This window comes from Colobus angolensis, unplaced genomic scaffold (genome assembly GCF_000951035.1).
Source record: "Colobus angolensis palliatus isolate OR3802 unplaced genomic scaffold, Cang.pa_1.0 Scaffold10, whole genome shotgun sequence".
NCBI lineage: Eukaryota > Metazoa > Chordata > Mammalia > Primates > Cercopithecidae > Colobus > Colobus angolensis.
In genome coordinates this window covers 20,921,408-20,939,128 of record NW_012110919.1, presented here as the reverse complement: position 1 = coordinate 20,939,128, position 17,721 = coordinate 20,921,408, and the positions used below count along the sequence as shown (strand labels likewise).

The 17,721-nt window shown below is 54.8% G+C and overlaps 1 protein-coding gene across 4 annotated transcripts in view; it reads right to left on the bottom strand.

The window, feature by feature from the left end:
* Positions 1 to 3,669: 3,669 nt before the first annotated feature.
* Positions 3,670 to 17,721, bottom strand: part of MVK (mevalonate kinase) — a 24,010-nt gene continuing 9,958 nt past the window's right edge. For all 4 annotated transcript variants that reach the window (XM_011936120.1, XM_011936138.1, XM_011936129.1 and 1 more), the window contains 6 exons: positions 14,693 to 14,796; positions 14,040 to 14,085; positions 10,043 to 10,133; positions 9,548 to 9,664; positions 5,701 to 5,854; positions 3,670 to 4,509 (listed from right to left, as the gene is read on the bottom strand). In XM_011936120.1, the coding sequence (XP_011791510.1) occupies positions 4,358 to 4,509; positions 5,701 to 5,854; positions 9,548 to 9,664; positions 10,043 to 10,133; positions 14,040 to 14,085; positions 14,693 to 14,796 (664 nt within the window). In that variant the 3' untranslated portion in view covers positions 3,670 to 4,357. The remainder of the gene's footprint in view (positions 4,510 to 5,700; positions 5,855 to 9,547; positions 9,665 to 10,042; positions 10,134 to 14,039; positions 14,086 to 14,692; positions 14,797 to 17,721) is intronic.

The window sequence follows — 17,721 nt, the reverse complement described above, 5'->3', positions numbered from 1 at the left end:
GGGCTGCTGTGCTAGATTAAAAGAGAAGCCAGGGCTGTAACAGCCAGGTGTGTGGTATTAGACAGGGTGCCGGACAGCTGGCCCAGCTGGAGGAAATGTGACTATAGCCTGGGCATTAGAGATGAAACATACTGACAGAGAAAGGTGACTGGAAACCAAAAGGGTAGGTAACAAAATAGCATGTACACGATGATCTCACTTTATCGAACAGCGTGTACACATGTACACACACATACATACACACACAGGGAAAGGTGGCAGCTGTTCATAGGGGTAATCTCTGTGTGGTAAAAACACAGTGCTTTGATGTGATTTTTGCTCATCTGTATTTTCTTTCTACAGTGTATAAACAGTTTTTGTAATAGTAAAAATATTATAATTTGAGAACTAAAGAGCTCAGACTCTGGAACCAGAGTGCCTGGCCTCAAATCCAGCTCTCTGCCCTTTCCTAGAAGACAGTAGGTGCTAACAGACAACCAAAGAGCTTGTCCAAAATTAGCTGGAAACCAGGAAGGGCTGGGGAAGGAAGCACCTGCGAGGTGCAGGCCCCTGAGCCAGGTGTCTTCTGAAGGGCGCTAGCTGAGGAAACAAGGAGGAAAACAGCCGTGGAGGAGAAGGGAGCTGACTGGGCCAAGCACAAGCGAAGGGCAGGGCCGGCTCCCCACCACGCTTGCTGACCTGGAGCCAGCCACCAACGCGACTGGCTGCCAGCAGGCCACAGGAACGTTCTGGGTGAGGAAAGACTCCTCACCAGGCCAGCTGTGTTGGCTCACGCCTGTAATCTCAGCACTTTGGGAGGCTGAGGTGGGCAGATCATTTGAGGTCAGGCGTTCGAGACCAGCCTGGCCAACGTGGCAGAAACCCCGTCTCTACTAAAAATACAAAAATTAGTGGGGCGTGGAGGCTCACGCCTGTAATCCCAGCTACTCAGGAGGCTGAGGCGGGAGAATCGCTTGAACCCGGGGGGCAGAGGTTGCAGTGAGCAAAGATGGCACCACTGCACTCCAGCCTGGGCAACAGAGTGAGACAGTGTCAAAAATAAATAAATAAAAAGGACTCCTCACTGACAGAAACGACATCAGTGCAATCACAGCAGCTACTCTATCTGGAAGGAACCACAGTATTTCCTGCCTACCTCCCGAAGTGAGACCCTTGCCAGAACCAGGGAATTCTCTGAGAACTTCAGGCTGCAGAGGCTGTGAGCGGTTGCAGCTAATGACTTCAAAGGCACTGCAGTTTCCCAGGCAAAGCAGGCGCCGGTGCTGTGACTGCCTCTTTGGAGAGGAAGCAGGGAGGTGAGAAAGCCAGTGCACGTTAGGTGTGTTTCTCCAACAGCGACCCAAGGGGTCTCAGCCCAGGGGCTTTGGACCATCTGGGCAGGGTGTCTTGAGCCAGCTCTGTGCACCATTCTGAAGTTGTGGGGCTCTGGGAGACACCCTTATCTTTTAGCATAAGACAGCTACGAGTATTTACTGAGCACTTACCATGTGCCACGCACTGTGTCAGGGGCCTTCTGTGTATTTTCTCACGGGATCCCCATGAGACCTCCATAGGTGGGTATGAGTCCCACTTTCCGATGAGGAAGCTGTGGCCTCCAGAGGTAAGCTGGCTTGCCCAGGGTCACGTGGCCAGGGGGTGGGCAGGGCTAGAGTGCTCAACCACCACAATGGCATGCAGAGATGACCTTGGAGTCATCTGGCTTGGTATCTTCAGCCCTGGCTGCATTTTATCACTTTTTAAAAATATTTTTTCGAGACGGGGTCTCACTTTGTTACCCAGGCTGGAGTGCAGTGGCACCATCACAGCTCACTGCAGCCTCCAACTCCTGGGCTCAGGTGATCCTCCCGCCTCAGCCTCCTGAGTAGCTGGGACCACAGGCGTGCAGCACCACGTGGTGCTTGGTCACACTTTAGAACCACCTGGGAGCTTTGAAAAGCTATCTATTCAAAAAGAGATACCGCTGAGACAGATGAACTCGAAACGCCTGGGGCGGGGTCAGGAATTCGCGGGTCTTTTAGAAGCTCCCCAGGTGGTTCAGAGGTGCAGCTCTGAGAGCGAGAACCATTGCAATAGGCGATGAAAACGGGTGAGTCACACGTGCCAACTGTCTACAAGGTAGCCAGGAGTGTGACACCAGGCCCGTATAGTGGCCGCAGTGGTGGCTGGGTTGAAAGGCTGCTCTGGCCAAAGCACACTGGCAGCCGCTTCACTGGAGTGTCGAGTTGGCCCCTGCCCCAGGAGTGACATCCTGTCCCCGAGGGATGAGAGAGAGGGCCTCGAGGAGCAAACAGGCTCTGGGGGTCTCAGCCTCTGCCCCCTGCACCCATCTCATAGCTGCTGTGGACATCTCTGGAAGACTGGGGAGGCTTCCAGGCCCACCTCCTACAGGCTGGAGGCTGGCTGGCTGTCAGCCAGCGCCATCACTGAGGGCACAGCAGCCTCCGGCCTGGTTGCTCATTCAAATCACGTGGGGAGGAAAACACGCAGGCCCGAGCCCCACCCCAGTCAAGTACATCCGAATCCAGAAAAACGAACCCGAGCACAGAAGGCTAAAACATCGCAGTGAGCCTGCACACTGAGGCGAGCCCATTAGACACACATAGGGGCTAAGAGCAGGCTCTGGAGTCAGTTTGAATCCGGCCTCAGATGCTGATGAGCTGTGTGGCCTTGGACAAGTTACTCGACCTCTCTGAGCTTCGGTTTCCTGGTCTGTAAAGCAGGGATGAGACTAGCAATGACACTGAGATCGGGGCAGAGATGAGAAGGGGTGATGCGTAAACACGCCTAGCCCACAGTGAACTTTCAGTATTAGTATTACTGCTTTATGTGGTGGGTTTTGAAGGGAAGGGGCAGGCAACAGCCATCAGTGATCTGGGGCCATTTCTACAAGTTGAGCTGGGGCATGCGTCCTCCCTTCACCCTCACGTTCCCAGCAGTGACCCCAGGCAGGGCCCAAGGCTGACCTGGGGGTGGAGTTCCGCTCCTGCTCCTCTCACCTGCCCCACGAAAACAGCAGGGAAGGGCGCCAGCTGCCCCCTAGTGGCCAAGGGCAGACGCGCACTGAATCGCTTTCACTTCATCCCGAAATCCCTGCGCAGGCCCCCCACCTTTCCACTCGGCCTCTTCGCAGGTCCGCGGCTCCGAGGTTCTGGCTGGCAAGGCGCCAACCACCAGGGTTTCCTGATGGACACTGGCATTTCAGAAAGCACCAAGCCGACTGCAATATAAAGTTCAAATAGGGCCGGTGGGGGATGGGGGGTGGGGGTGGGGAGTGCCAGGCACCGGGGCTATGAACATTTGAGTCTGTTTGCTCCATCCAGCCAGTTCATTTCAGAAAGGAAGGCATGCCCAGGAGCGGTGGCAGGTTCTGCTTTCCTGTCTTACACAGGTCTGTGCTCTCGTGGGTGCTTGGGATTCTGGAGCTAGGAAGCTCAACTTCTCCCTCTGCAGCCAGCAGCCTGGAGTTGTGCTGATGGACTGAGAGCCATGTTCCAGTCCCTCTCCAGCAAGGGCCATCCAGGAAAAGCCACCTTATCCCCAAGACACACAACAAAGTGACCCCAAACCCTTATTGCCCTCCATAGCTGAAGAGCTCCATGGAGGAAACAGCTGGAAAGGGGACAGGGACAGAGGAGGAAGGTGCTACTGGCCTGGAGTCTCCCTAGTCTGCTGTTGACACAAAATCTTTTTATTCCCTCTTTGCTTTCTTTTCCACAAACCTCTCAGGTACAGATTGGAAGAAACTGCACATGGACCCTGCCTTATTTAACCGGGCCCACCGCCTCCGGGACGGCCCCTGGGGGAGCCCCGTCCCGCTAGGTAGAAGGGGAGGCCGCAGCAAGTGCTGAGTGAGCTACCCAGACAGCAGGTGCTCTGGGAGGAAGGGGGGACAAGGGGTAGGGGAAGGCTTCCTGGAGGAGGAGGGGGAGGCCTGGCTCTGAGAGACGGGGGCGGTCCCTGCAGAGGGAGATAGAAGGCACATTTCTCTGGGAACCGGGCCCCAGCATCTGAGCATCCGACCCAGGCGGCCAGGGAGAACACAGGCCAAGGCAGGGGCCTGAAGCAGATGGGACTGTGGGAGCTTCGGGAAAGCAGCCCCTCTGTCTCAGGTCTGGAGCCTCAGAGGACCCTCCTAGGCCTCCTGCTCAGCTGGCTTCAGAGGATGCAGAGCGCAGACCATGCCTCCGTAGGTCCCACCGCTGGGACTGCAGAGCTCGGCCGGCATCACCAAGCGGCTGGGGCCTCTCCAGCAGTGTCAGGAGCTGGGCGCCCACTGGGCAGCACAGGGGCGAATTGCAGCCCCCAAAATAATCCAGAAAGGGGCATCTGGGTGGGACTGCAGTGTCGTGGGCTCCTCTCAGAGGCCATCCAGGGCTTGCTGGACTCGGCTGTCCAGGGAGGTGGCTGAGTGGATGGAGACACCGGGGGCACCGATGCTGGTTTCCCAGCAGTCAAAGCCACAGCTGGTCAGGGCCTGCTTCGTGGCCTCCACCTCTGGCTGCTCCAGCCCTGTGGGGACGGAAGGCAGGTCACCCTTGAAAACTCTGCTCTCAGGGAGAAGCTCATCATATTCAAGGCAAAAGCCCGGGCCTTCCTGCTGTGCCTTCCTGGCTGTGACCCCACCTGAGCCAACAGGCCCATGAGGCCTACGGTTACCAGCAGCCCCTCCGCGCACCGGAATGCCCAGCGTCGCACCCCCAGGGGTTTAGGGAGCAAGAATTAAAAACATGGGCTCTCAAGTCACAGGACTCGGCCTTGCTTTGTTCTGGCCATGTGGCCTCAGACAAGTGACTTTCCCTCTCTCAGTCTCAGTCTCCTCATCTGGGAATGGGAATCATGATGCCTCCCCCATGCAGACCCCAGGGAGGCTTAAAGGAAATAACGCAGGTAAAGTGCCTGGCACAACACCTGGCACAGCGGGCACACTCCAGAAATGTCAAGTTCCACCATCGTCATGGGCTCTGAACTAGGAACCAACAGTCGGGGTCGGCTGGAGTGAGGATGTGGCCACCTCCTGAGGCCTCGGAGCCAGCACGGAGGGTGAGGGGATGCCTGGAGCCCAAGGGGGCTCCGTGCAAAACAGAGGGAAAAAGAAGGATGAAGAACAGACAGGAAGAAATAAAGACAAAAGAGAAAGAGAAGGGAGACCAGGAAGGAGGGGACAAGGAGCACAGAGGGAAACTGAGACAGGTGGGAACGGTTAGTGCCTACCGTAGGCCAGGAGTGAGCCTGAGGGCAGAGGTAGGTGTCAGGTGGTTACTCGGTCTTGCTCTTTCCCCAGACCAATGGGAAGGAAAACCTTTTGTTCTGTAGCAAGATCAACCCCATCCTGACCACGTCAAGGGGTACAAGTGGGGCAAGGTGAGGCAGACATGGAGAGTGACAATGCCCTGGTTGCTTCCCAAGCTTGTGGGGACAGCCCTGATGACAGGAGCCCCAGCCCCAGCCCAGCCCTGCACCAGGCTCTCTAGGTGGACTTTCCTGCTTGAATCTGGGCAATGATCTTGCAAGCTAGATACTGTCATCCTTATTTTACCAATAAGGAAAGCAAAGACCCAGAGAGGTTAATTAACTTGCCCAAGGCCACACAGCAGAGCTGAGACCTGTTTCCAGGTCTCTTTTTCCTTTCAAGGGAATTCTCCAGGTGGACCCCTCTTAGGAGCCCAGGCTGACAGCCTGGCCCACCTACCCCCAGGATACCTGGCTTGAGGAGTGTGATGCCACAGCCGCCACCGCCTGCACCAGTCAGCTTGCTGTGAAGTCCGCGGGCCCTGGTCACCTGGCAGAGCTGGTCCAAAGAGGCGTGGCCCACACCAAGGGCATTCAGATGGTGCTGGTTCATGTCAATGAGCTCCTAGGGGAGAAGGTTCCATCTGTTCCCACTTGGCCTGCCTGAGGCCAAGGTCCTATGCCCACCCCTGAGCCTGCCTCATCCATCTGACAGTTGTTGGCTGGAGACAGCTAACAGTTTTGCCTACCTGGCACGCTGGCCCTCTCCACTTGTAAAAGAATCCTTCTCCCCTGCAGCATTTCTCATGGAGCTTGGGTAGAGCTGAGCATACCTTCACCACAGCACTGAGCACATATCCTAGGGCTGGTCACAGAAGCCTCTGGCACTGGTGACTGATCAGAGATGGGCATGTGGCCCAAGCTGGGCCAATCACAGTCCCCCCGCCCTCGTCCCAGGTTTTCTCTGACCCTTTCCACTAGAGCTGCTAAAATAATTAAATTCAGACACAAGTCGCCAAGATGACCTATCTTGCCACATGGTCAGAGATTACGTGCCAGATGGACAGATTCCCGACACAATGTTTCAGCCCCTGGATCGAGCTATACCTGAAGCCATTTACCTCTGGTCTTCTCAATTGGGAGCCAATACATTCCTTTTCTACAAAAGCCTGGTCGAAATGGATTTCTGTCATTTGCAAGACAAAAAGTTTCAAATAATATGCCTCCCTACAGCTGCCTTGGGGACTGGTTTCAGAATAAGAACTAGGTTTAACTCCAGCAAGGCCAGAAGCAGGGAAACAGCTGTTTTTCTAGGTTTCTTCAATTATGCAGGATAAACTTCCTGCTCTTTAAGGATCCAACAAGATGCATGTGGATGAAAAAATAAAACTCACAGCTTTCACTGCCCAGGCACCCAGTAGTTAGATTTCATTTAACCCACAACGTGCTGGGGCTCTAAGGATGGATGCCCAGCCACAGTCCTAGCCATCAGGAAGTAAAAACCACGGGGTTTGGAGTCAAGTAGGCCTGTGTTCGAGTCTCGGCTCTGCCCCTTCTTGGTCGTGTGTCCTTGGGCAAGGTCTTCTGCGCTGGGTCTGCCTCCTGCTTGTAAACCAGGGTCATAAGAGTATCTGCCTCAGCAGGGTGTGGTGGCTCACGCCTTTAATCCCAGCACTTTGGGAGGTTGAGGCGGGTGGATCACTTGAGGTCAGGAGTTCGAGACCAGCCTGGCCAACATGGCGAAACCCCGTCTCTACTAAACATACAAAAATTAGCCAGGTATGTTGACGAATACCTATAATCCCAGCTAGTCAGGAGGCTGAGGCATGAGGATCATTTGAACCTGGGAAGTGGAAGATGCAATGAACCAAGATTGCGCCACCGCACTCCAGCCTGGGCAACAGAGCAAGATGACTCTTTCTCCAAAAAAAAAAAAAAAAAAGTTATCTGCTTCTTTGCCCTGAGATGAAACAAGGTGAGTTTTCTGTTCAATGCCTGGCACAAGATATGTGCTATTAGTATTTTTATGGCTACCTTACCATCATCCCCACTTTACAAAAGGGGAAATAGAGGCTCAGAGAAGTGACTTGCCCACGATCACTGAGCTAGTAGGTACCAGCTGGCACTGGAAGGCGGGTCTGCCTGACATAAGCTCCTGTCTACCCTGCCTCTGAGAGCACTCCTGATTTTCCTCACTTCTGTGTGAAGCTCTGTTCTGGGGCACCTGGATCGTCTGTATACCAGGAGCTGCCAATCACTGAAACATCTCTGCGGAGGCCTACCTGGCTCTCCTGCGTGGGGACGGCCGGTTGGGCAGGGTTGGGGTGGCCCCCCACCAACAGCCTGCCTCATACCGCGCCCCGCGCCAAGCTCAGCACTTCTGACAAATGAGCTGACAGGCCTGATGGCCTGGTGGCAGCCCCGGGTGCCTCTCAGCAGCCCGATGGGCTGGATGTGAGAGAAGACTTCTGGGGGCCGCTCTCTGCGCCTGAGCGCCAGGTGTCACGTTGCCGAGGCAGGTTCCAGACACCTGTCACATTCTGATCCAAAATCTGTCAAGGATCAGATGACAGGTTGTGACACAGGAGAACAGTTCGCTGGTTTGAGTGCAAAGCTGTCCAGCAGCCGAGTTGCACATTTCAGCGGCTGCCACAGCCAAAAATACACACAATGTATAATCAACGTGCTGTTCTGTGGCATTCTCCAGGGGCTCGACAGGGTGTATTTTAGGCAGTATTCTATCATTATTAATTTCCTACTCGGGGAGGACTGCGTTCCCTCCTCTCTACGTGGAAGGAATTGAGAGCTAGGAAGACAAAGACTGAGGGAATGAGGGCAGAAACACAGGAATTCGATGGAGGCTCTACCCTGGCACATAGTAGGTGCTCATGACAGATCTGTTGAATAAAGGGACCGACAAGTCTGTCAGCTGGACCCCTGGCTCAGCCACTTACTAGCCAGATAACCTTGAGGGAAGTCCTTCTTCAGACCTCGGTTTGTACATCTGTGAAACAGGGGTAAGACACCTACTTCACAGGGAGGTGGGTGTGAGGATCAAGTGAAAAAAATGACTTGTAAAAAGCTTTCAGTGGCAGCTTCCACTCAGCACAGGGGCTACAGACTCGAATGCCCACAGGGGGACCGGGAGGCACCAGGCAATGACTACAGAGTAGGGGGGACTGTGGTGACATGGAGACCACACACCTCGCAAAGGGGTCCTCTCCTGTCCCTTTACTGATGGCTGCTGCAGAGCCACGGCAGCTGGGGGCCATCCGATCCTCTCACTCCGCAAGGGCAGCCAGCTGGCTAACATCAGCCCATATTCACCAGGCCAGCTAGACTGTGTCCAGGGGCAGCCGGGACCCTTTGCTTCCCTAAGCTCATGGCACACCAGACATTGTGTTTGTGTGTCACCCATAAGACTCCAAGTGTTCTTTTTTTTGTGAGACAAGGTCTCACTCTGTCGCCCAGGGTACAAACTTGAACTCCTGGGTTCAAGTGATTCTCCTGCCACAGCCTCTCGAGTAGCTGGGACTACTAGCATGCACCACCATGTCTGGCTAACTTTTGTATTTTTTGCAGAGACAGCGTTTCACCATGTTGCCCGGCCTGGTCTCGAACTCCTGGGCTTAAGTGATCCACCTGCCTTGGCCTCCCAAAGTGCTAATATTACAGGTAAGCCACTGTGCCCGTCTAATCTGAGCGTTCTTAAGACACTCCAGCGAGGCCACACATCCAGCAGAAGTGGAGCTGGGATTCACACACAGGCCTAACCACACCCAAAGTACGAGGTCACAACCTCTACACTAAAATTATGCAAATGGCAGTGGATGAGGTTATGATGATGAAAAAACAATTTTAGGACCTGTCTGACCCAAAGCAGGCAGTTGACAAGTAGTTGTTGAATGCACCCATGAAGTTAGCAATAGCAGGAGAGGGACCAAGTAAGAAGTCACCCCTGCACCGACAGAGCACTGTTATCAGCCACATCCCCATCTACCTACGTGGGCTGGAGCTCCTTAGACGTGACCCCAAACCTGTTCCACTGCACTTAGCACGAGCCAGGCCCTGACCTCCTTCCCTGCTCTCTCCTAATTACTCAGAATCACCTGGGAAGAGGCCTGAAAATAACATACGCTTGTGTGAAACACACAGACCTGGGCCCAGGCCAGGGGCTTCTGAGAGCATAGGCCAGAGGCAGGGCCTGGCCTCTATGTGCTGGCTTCCAGGGGATTCCGAGCACAGCCCGATTGCAGAGCCACTGCCTTGGACAGTGGTGTGGACTCAGTAACCCTGGTTCCTGCAGACAGCCTCTTACTTCCAGTACGAGGTACTGCTCTGGGGCTGGAGCCTCCCCCATCTCTCCCAGCACGCGCTCACACTCCAGGGAGATGGCATCTATCGAGGTCAGGAGTGGGGCCACAATCTCTGGGAACTAGAGAAAAAAAGAAGGAATGGCTGGTGAGGCCTAGGGGCGGGCAGATGCAGCACAGCTGCCCCAGCAGTGGGGTGGAGGGAGGAGGTGTTCCCACAGCCTGCGCCCATCCTCTGGGGAAACTGCCTCTCTTCTGGGCCTGGTTTTTGCCTTCCCAGCTGCAAAGTCAGTGTGTCTAACAAGCCCAATCACTGTTGTTTTCCTGGCCAGGCTATGGGCATGGATAGTACCTTCCTTTCTGCCAAAACCACCTTTCTAAGGGCCCCCAAGGCCCACCACACCCCCTAGAACCCATCAGCCAGAGGGAAACCTGGAAAACCCAGATGTAATTGTGTCCTGGCCACCCTGAAACCTGCCCGGGAAGGGAACAAGAGTCACCTTGAGCAGCCTGTTTCTGACGCCAGCCACGAGGGTCCTGGTATTGCGAGGGACTTTGGTGTTGGTCAGCAGGATCTGGAGAGCCGGCGGCCTGCAGGGTGAAGAGGAGGAAGGTCCACACTGAACTCAAGGTGGAAGAGCTGGGTCAGGACTGGGAGCAGTCCAGGAAGCCGCCCCACCCTGATACAGAGGAAGAAGGGAGGTACAAGAAGTGACACTAGATTGGGGGAGCATGGGACTCCCACTGCAGGCCACAGCTGTGCCTCCATCCCAGGCCCCTAGGCTTCTCGCTCCTTTATTCATTCAACTTCAGCTGGGGCCTACAACATACTAGGCACAGCTTGGCCTTGGGGCTGGGGCTGGGGCCGGGGCCGGGGCCGGGGCCCGGGAGGGGAGAGGGGAGAGAGGAGAAGGTCCGAGAAGGTTTTCCTGGCATGACGTGGACACTGAGAACTGAGGAAGGGTAAGAAGACACCAAAGCAAAGCTAGAAGGGTGAGAATTTCTGGCAGTTGGAGCAGCCTGTGTGAGCCTGGAGGTGGTGGAACCCGGCACAGTCATCCAGTGAGAAATTCAAAGTGGCTATGGAAGAGCACAAAGAGGGGCGGAGGCTCGCTTGCATGGGTCACCCTCACGAAGCTGGAGTTTTAGACCAAACAACAGGCCCTGAAATGGATCACCCAGAGGGAAGATGCCCAGCCTAGCTGATGCAGGCAGCGCCACGCATGGGCTTGGTAAATGCAGGGAGGACTGTCCTCAGCACGCTGAGCCCATTCTTGCCCTACCTTGATGGTGCCCGGACGAGGGGCCCTGGTCTAAAACCAGGTGTAGTTAGAGTCAGTCATCCCCTTGGCTGCCCCCTGGTGCACAGACGTGTCCCAGGCAGCCACGCTGAGCTGACTCTCTAGCATGACCCCGTGGTCCTCACCTGCCCCCGAGGAGCTGCGTAAATCTCTCCTAAAGCCACAATCCCAGTTGTCCTTGTAGTGTCCAAGCCAACATTTCTTGCCATCCAACCTGCCTTTCAGAGGACTGTAGGCTGGGATGGAGGGTGGGGGATTTGGATGAGCTCTGGCCCGAGACAGCTGGAGATGGGCAGAGCCCTTGATACCTTTATTCGCTCTCTTCACAGTTCAAGACTGTAAAATCCAATAGGGCTGGAAAGGGCTGCCAGAAACCTGCTTCATCTCACTGCCCATAAGCCCATGAAATTAATATCGATTCTCAGTCTTGGAGGCTGGCCCCCCTTTTCTTTTTAACTTTACAAAAGATGAACGTTCTATTTGGCTTTTCTCTTCCAAGACAAGCCATTCCTCAAAAGCGCAGCGCTCTGGGAGGCCGCATCTTGATCCACTTCACAAACAATGCATTTTTCCTTTACAGTGAGGCACCACGCATGGTTGGCGGGGGCCGGGGGGGAAGCTCCTTAAGCCATCCGTGGGATTAATGTGGAGTCCAGCCCCCAGCTTCTCTGTGAAGCCGCCATCTGCTCCCGTGGCACCCCACAGCAGGCAGCAAAGGTTGGTTTGCTCCATGCTCCCGTCCAGCCAGGCGGGAGGAGTTTGGGTGTTGCATCTTCATCTTTCCTAGACAAGTCCTCTGCAGACAGGCCTGTCACCAGCCCCACCAGATCCAGGGCTCATACGCCATCCAGCGGCCACCATTCGGGGGTAAGCCTGGTAAACGCTCCTGTGATCTGGGCTTGGCCATGGCCCCAGCCTCTTCTATTCTCCTCCCTCCCCCAGGCTGCTCACTCCGCTCAGCCACCCTGGCCTCCCAGGTACTGTGTGACATGCCAGGCAGCATGCTTCTGCCTCAGGATCTTTGCACCGTGCTTCCTCTGCTGGGGACCAGCCCCGCCCCCATAGCAGTGTGACTCATTCAGGTCCCTGTTCCATGTTCCTTCATTAGCAGCCCCTGACCCCCCATACAATTGGCCCCCCTTCCCTTTGTAGCCTCTGAAACTGCCTTGTTTCCTAAAGGTGCTTAAGATTGCTCTCACAGAGCAACTGATTTTTTCTCCTCTCCCAACAAAGGATGAGTTCCACGGAGGCGGGGCTTTGTTTTGTTCCCTGTGGAGGCCCCGGTGCTCAGCACACAGTAGGTGCTCAATGGTACTTGTGGAAAGGATGGATAAACTTGGCCAGCAAAGCTAAGCACTTCAGAGCCACCGCTTCTGATTGTATGTTCAGGATCCCCTTACATAAACGAGGAGCTGGAGGTCCGGGAGTAGTGACTTGCCCGCGGGCGCCAGGTGGCAAGTGGGAAAGCTGGACTCAAACCTAGGCCTGCAGACCCAGCGCCTCCACCCAGCACACCAGCAACGCCTGGCCATTGCCCCGCCCGCCCCGCCTTGGAAAGCCTCCTCATTCATCTCCTGATGCCCCAGTAGACCGTACACTCAGTGCCCAGCCCATGTCTTCATCAGTTTTCTAGCTCCAGGGCCTAGTCCAGTGCTTAGGTCACAAGTGGCTGTCAGGAGACACTGAAGGAATGAAATGCCACCACTTCCATGAATGATTCCCCAGGCCCGCAGCCACATCTATGACGCCGTCACTGTCACCCACAGCAGCTTCACAACCCTTCAGGTGTCTTCTGACGATTACAGTGACCGCGTTCCCCATCAGACCGTGGGCTCCTGAGGACAGGCCGGGGCCCAGGCATTTGAGAATCCTCCACACGATCCAGCTCTGGTTGCATGTGGATCCAGGGCAGCGGCAAACCAGCTTCCACCTGGGCCCCCGAGGCTCTTCTGGCAATGACTGCCGGAGCAGCCTGAGGAAGCTGGTCCACGCTCCTGCTGGCTTCTGCGGAGTGCAGAGGTCGGTGGCAAGGGTGATTATGCCTTCCAGGGGACACTGAGCAATGTCTGGAGACATTTTGGATGGCCACGCTGAGGGTGCTACTGGCATCTAGTGGGTAGGGGCTGGGGATGGCGGCAATACACAGGGTGGCCCCAGCACAAAGAATAAGCCAGCCCCCAATCTCAACAGTGCCAGTGCTGCCAACCCTGATGCACAGCCTTGGAAAGGGAGGCGAGGCTGAGCTGGGACAGGAAGATCCCAGAGAACCAGCCACGGCCCAGGTGTGGCGCTGTGGCAGGTTAGGTTACTGAGCCACTAATGGAGTGGCCCAGCTGGTGGGGGCTGCAGGCCAGGACCTGCCACTCATCCATGAAGACCACCCTGGGTAAAGGAGAGCCCCAGGACCCTTACAGATGCAAAAGGCCCATGGAGGAGGCAAAGCACCCTGGGACAATCACCACCCCACAACTTAATCGACGGCTTAGGGAACAGCCAAAAAGGCACCTGGCTCCCCTCTGCCATGTTTCATTCTGGGCACCCGACAATTCCACCGTGGGTGCAAACAACACAGGATGCTGAACTCGCACATGCACGTTTGTGATTCCAATGACTCCAGCGGGAAGGGCACAGAAACATAAAACAGGCTGAGAGTCTCCAAATGTCACTTCTGCTCCGAGTCCCTCCCAAGCCTCCCTCTGACTTCCATCCTGCCTCTGCCCTGCGTGCCTCCATCACGGTGACGCTCACATTGTCCTGTGGCGGCTTCTGTGTGTGTGTCTGGCCACAGCCCCCATGCAGACTGAGAGCCCTTGGAAACTGCACCCGAGCTTCATCTCTCCATTCCTAGACCCCAGTGCAGCATCATCGGGAACACAGGAAGTAATGGATTCTTGTTTACTAAGCGAATACAGGAATGAATGAATGAGCAGCTGAGGGTCTACGGGCACAGCCATGCATGACTTTCCTTTTCTGATCTCTCTGCAATTTAAAAGCTGAAGGGGAGAAAGAAAGACCAACTGCCAGGTCTTTCCCACCACCCCTCCTTCCTTGCAGCTAATGGACTGTGACGTCCACACTGGGGGACGAAGAGCCAGGGACACCTGCCTCCTATGGTACTTCCCAAAGGTGCAGAGCTCTGCCCCCTGCACACATCGATGCAGCCATGGCTGAATGTGCTGCTCCACCCCCAAGTTACCTCTTTAAGGATGAAATCTTCCCTTGTTGGTAACGGAGGGCTCCTCCTAAAGAGAAAAGTCAGCGGGTCAGAGCTGTGGGAAAAGCTAACACACCTGTGCTACTTGGGAGAGAGAGTGAACTTTGGGTTGGGTTCGTTTTGCCCCATTCAGGAAACAGGCTAAGTAACGAGTCAGCCCAGCTTCAGTTACAAAAGGTGCAGGAGGGCAAAAGGTCCCCGCAGCCCCACCAGGAAGCCCTCACCAGGCCTTGGATTCCTGCGTCCCCTCCTTCCGGACTGCCCAGCTTCCCCCGACAGGCCACATGCTGAATGTGGGGCTCAGGACACAGCATCTGGGCCCTGTAGGCAAGCGTCCTGGCCAGAGGGGAGGCCACCGGGCGGTCTGCAAACTCCACGGCAACGGCTCTGCATCCTGAACCTACAACTCCCCTGGCGTGGAGCTTCCCAGGCCCCAGTCCTACCCCCGAGATTCTGATTCAGGGGGTGTGAGGCAGGGCCCCAAGATTTTTCCCCATCCCCCCTAAAATAGGCAAATGCTATTTTTCCCAGAATCCGTTGATTCAATTCCTCCCAAACCAGCACAGACTCTTGGGCACCTACCATTGTAATAAGCATTTTTACAACAACAAAAATAAACCCGAGGCAGCACCTACCCCAGGTGCTGACAGCATTGTCCACTCCAGAGGGGTTCCCGTGAATCACTCTCTCCCCTTGGAAGGCCCACTTGTTAATTAGCTCCAGATCCTCCTTGGTCCACCTGAAGACACAGATGTTCATCTTTACTGTGGCAGTGAGGAGTGGGGCTGGGGAGGGGTCACCTGGGGCTGTGCTAGGGGAGGCCAAGGGGCACAGGAGCTGGGCCCTTGAGCTCAGAAAGAACAAGTCCAGTCTGAACCTCTCCAGCTACAGAGCGTGCTGAACCTGCCCTTCCCTCTGAAGCCCACCTGGCGCAGTCAAAACAGCCCGGGCTTTGGACTCCCATGGTCCTACTTTGCCTCTTTTTTTTTCTTTTGTTGAGACGGAGTCTCACTCTGTCGCCCAGGCTGGAGTGCAGTGGTACAATTTCGGCTGTCTCCTGGGTTCAAGCAGTTCTCCTGCCTCAGCCTCCCGAGTAGCTGGGACTACAGGTGCACGCCACCACACCCAGCTAATTTTTGTATTTTTTAGTAGAGACGGGGTTTCACCATATTGACAGGCTGGTCTCGAACTTAGCCCGCCTTGGCCTCCCAAAGTGCTGGGATTACAGGCACGAGCCACTGCATCTGGTCCCTGCTTTGCCTCTTACTAGCTGAGCGACTCTGAGCCTGTTATCTAACCTCTCTGAGCCTCACTCTCCTCCTCTGGAGAATGGGAACGCCACCCTCCTCAGAGGCTAGCTGCATGTGTGTCTAATGGCAAGGCGTCCACAAGCAGCAGGTGGCAACTGCCACTGAAACAGACCTCTGCATAAGCGCCCACACCTGAACCAAGCCTGCCTTTAAGAAGCACGGGCAGAGGTGTGACTGTTTCCCAGGGCCCTGCAAGTAGATCCAAAGCACGATTATTATGAATTCAAATCCCAGGAGCCCCAGACACCCCTAGGGGGGCCAGGCTGGTCCCAGCCATGTCTGGATCTCTCCCAAGCATGTGGCCTTACTGCCTTCCATGGACCACGTGTGGGCTCACAAACAGTTTAAGTGAACAGACCCAAAACACATGAGTATGGAACAAGGCAAAATGATCAGCTCCACTTCCCCACTCTTTGCTCTCGGCTTTTGTTTCCTTTCTGCAGATTCCCTTCCTCATGAAACAGAAGCTAAAGGTGGTTTTGTGACCTCTGAGAAGGATGTGGCTCAGTGGCAGAGGTATGGAGTAAGCAGTTAGCCTGGTTTTGTTTGTTTGAGATAGAGTTTTGCTCTTGTCCCCCAGGCTGGAGTGCTGTTACACGATCTCAGCTCACTGCAACCTCTGCCTCCTGGGTTCAAGCGATTCTCCTGCCTCAGCCTCCCAAGTAGCTGGGATTACCGGCGCCTGCCACCATCCCTGGCTAATGTTTGTATTTTTAGTAGAGACGGGTTTTTGCCGTGTTGGCCAGGCTGGTCTTGAACTCCTGACCTGAAGCGATCTGCCCACCTCACCCTCCCACAGTGCTGGGATTACAGGCATAAGTCACCGCGCCCAGCCAGTGAGCCCTTTTTGAAACCCATCCCACCACTGACTCGCTGGGCATCTGTGAGCAACCACTCCACCTCAGACCCTCAGTTTTCTCATCCATAAAACAGGGATAATAGTGTCTATCTGGCTGGGTGCAGTGGTTCACGCCTGTAATCCCAGCACTTTGGGAGGCCGAGGCAGGCGGATCACGAGGTGAGGAGATCGAAACCATCCTGGCCAACATGGTGAAACTCCGTCTCTACTAAAAAATACAAAAAATTAGCCGGGCGAGGTGGCGGGCACCTGTAGTACCAGCTACTCGGGAGGCTGAGGCAGGAGGATGGCATGAACCCGGGAGGCGGAGCTTGCAGTAGGCCGAGAACACGCCACTGCAGTCCAGCCTGGGCGACAGAGCAAGATACTGCCTCAAAAAAAAAAAAAAAAAAAGTGTCTATCTCACTGAGGATACTGAGATGGAAAAAACACACAAGTGCTTTGTGTAATGCCCAGGAGATAGGATGTGCTCCCCACAAAATAGGCCATCTGGGGTCACAGCGTCTGGGGGGCCTGGTTCAATCACTTATTTGCTGTGGAGCCCTGAGCAAGTCAATTACCTGCTCTGAGTCTCTTTTCTCATCTGCCAAACAAGGATTTTTATGGACGTGGCAACTCACACGGTAGCTGTGAGACTATGATTAATAATGAGTCAACATCAATTAACATACTAGATTAGCATGTGCCAAACATTGTGCTAAATGCTTTCTTAAATGGACCATTGAAAGATGGTCCATAATCCTCCCAATTGTGTCCTATAGGGAAGGTACGATAATTATCCTGCTTCTTACAGAAGCGGAAACTAAGGCTTGGATGGGTCAAACAGCATCCTGGAAATCACCGTGCTACTCACTGCTGGGTCAGGACCACATCTGCTGACTTGGAGCCCAAGCTCTTAGCTACTAACTTCATGGTGCCAACAAGATACACTCATTCATTCAGCATTTATTGAGCAACTGCTATGCGCCTGTGACTAAGCCCCTAGTAGGAAGCAAAACAGACAAGGTCCCTGACTTCTTAGAGCTTAGAGTCTAATGGAGAAAGTGAAAGTGAGTAAGCAATCAGGATGCAAATACAAACAAATCCATGACACTGCAATATGTGATACAAAGCAGGTGTTTCTGTAAGAGTACTATGGGCTGAATTGCGGGGGTGGGGGTGGGGTGCTTGAAGGACAAGGGGAGCCAGCTGAGCAAGGTGTGTGTGGGGTGCATTCCAGACACACCGCCTGTGCAGCACTGGAACCACACCAGAGCTGGCTGGCCCTTTCCAGGGACCAACAGGTGGCAGCGTGCATGGGAAGAAGTGAGTGATGGAGGCAGGGGAAGGTAACTCAGGCAGTTGACCTAGCCCAGGGCCTGGCCCTCTCAACAAATGTGAGTCTTCCTCCTGCTCCACACAGTTTGTTTTTTAGGAGGCTCAGATTTGAGTCTTCAAAGGAGACTGGGCTCCAGTCCTTTCCGACTCAGAAACACGTGATGGGCGGGGCTGCGTG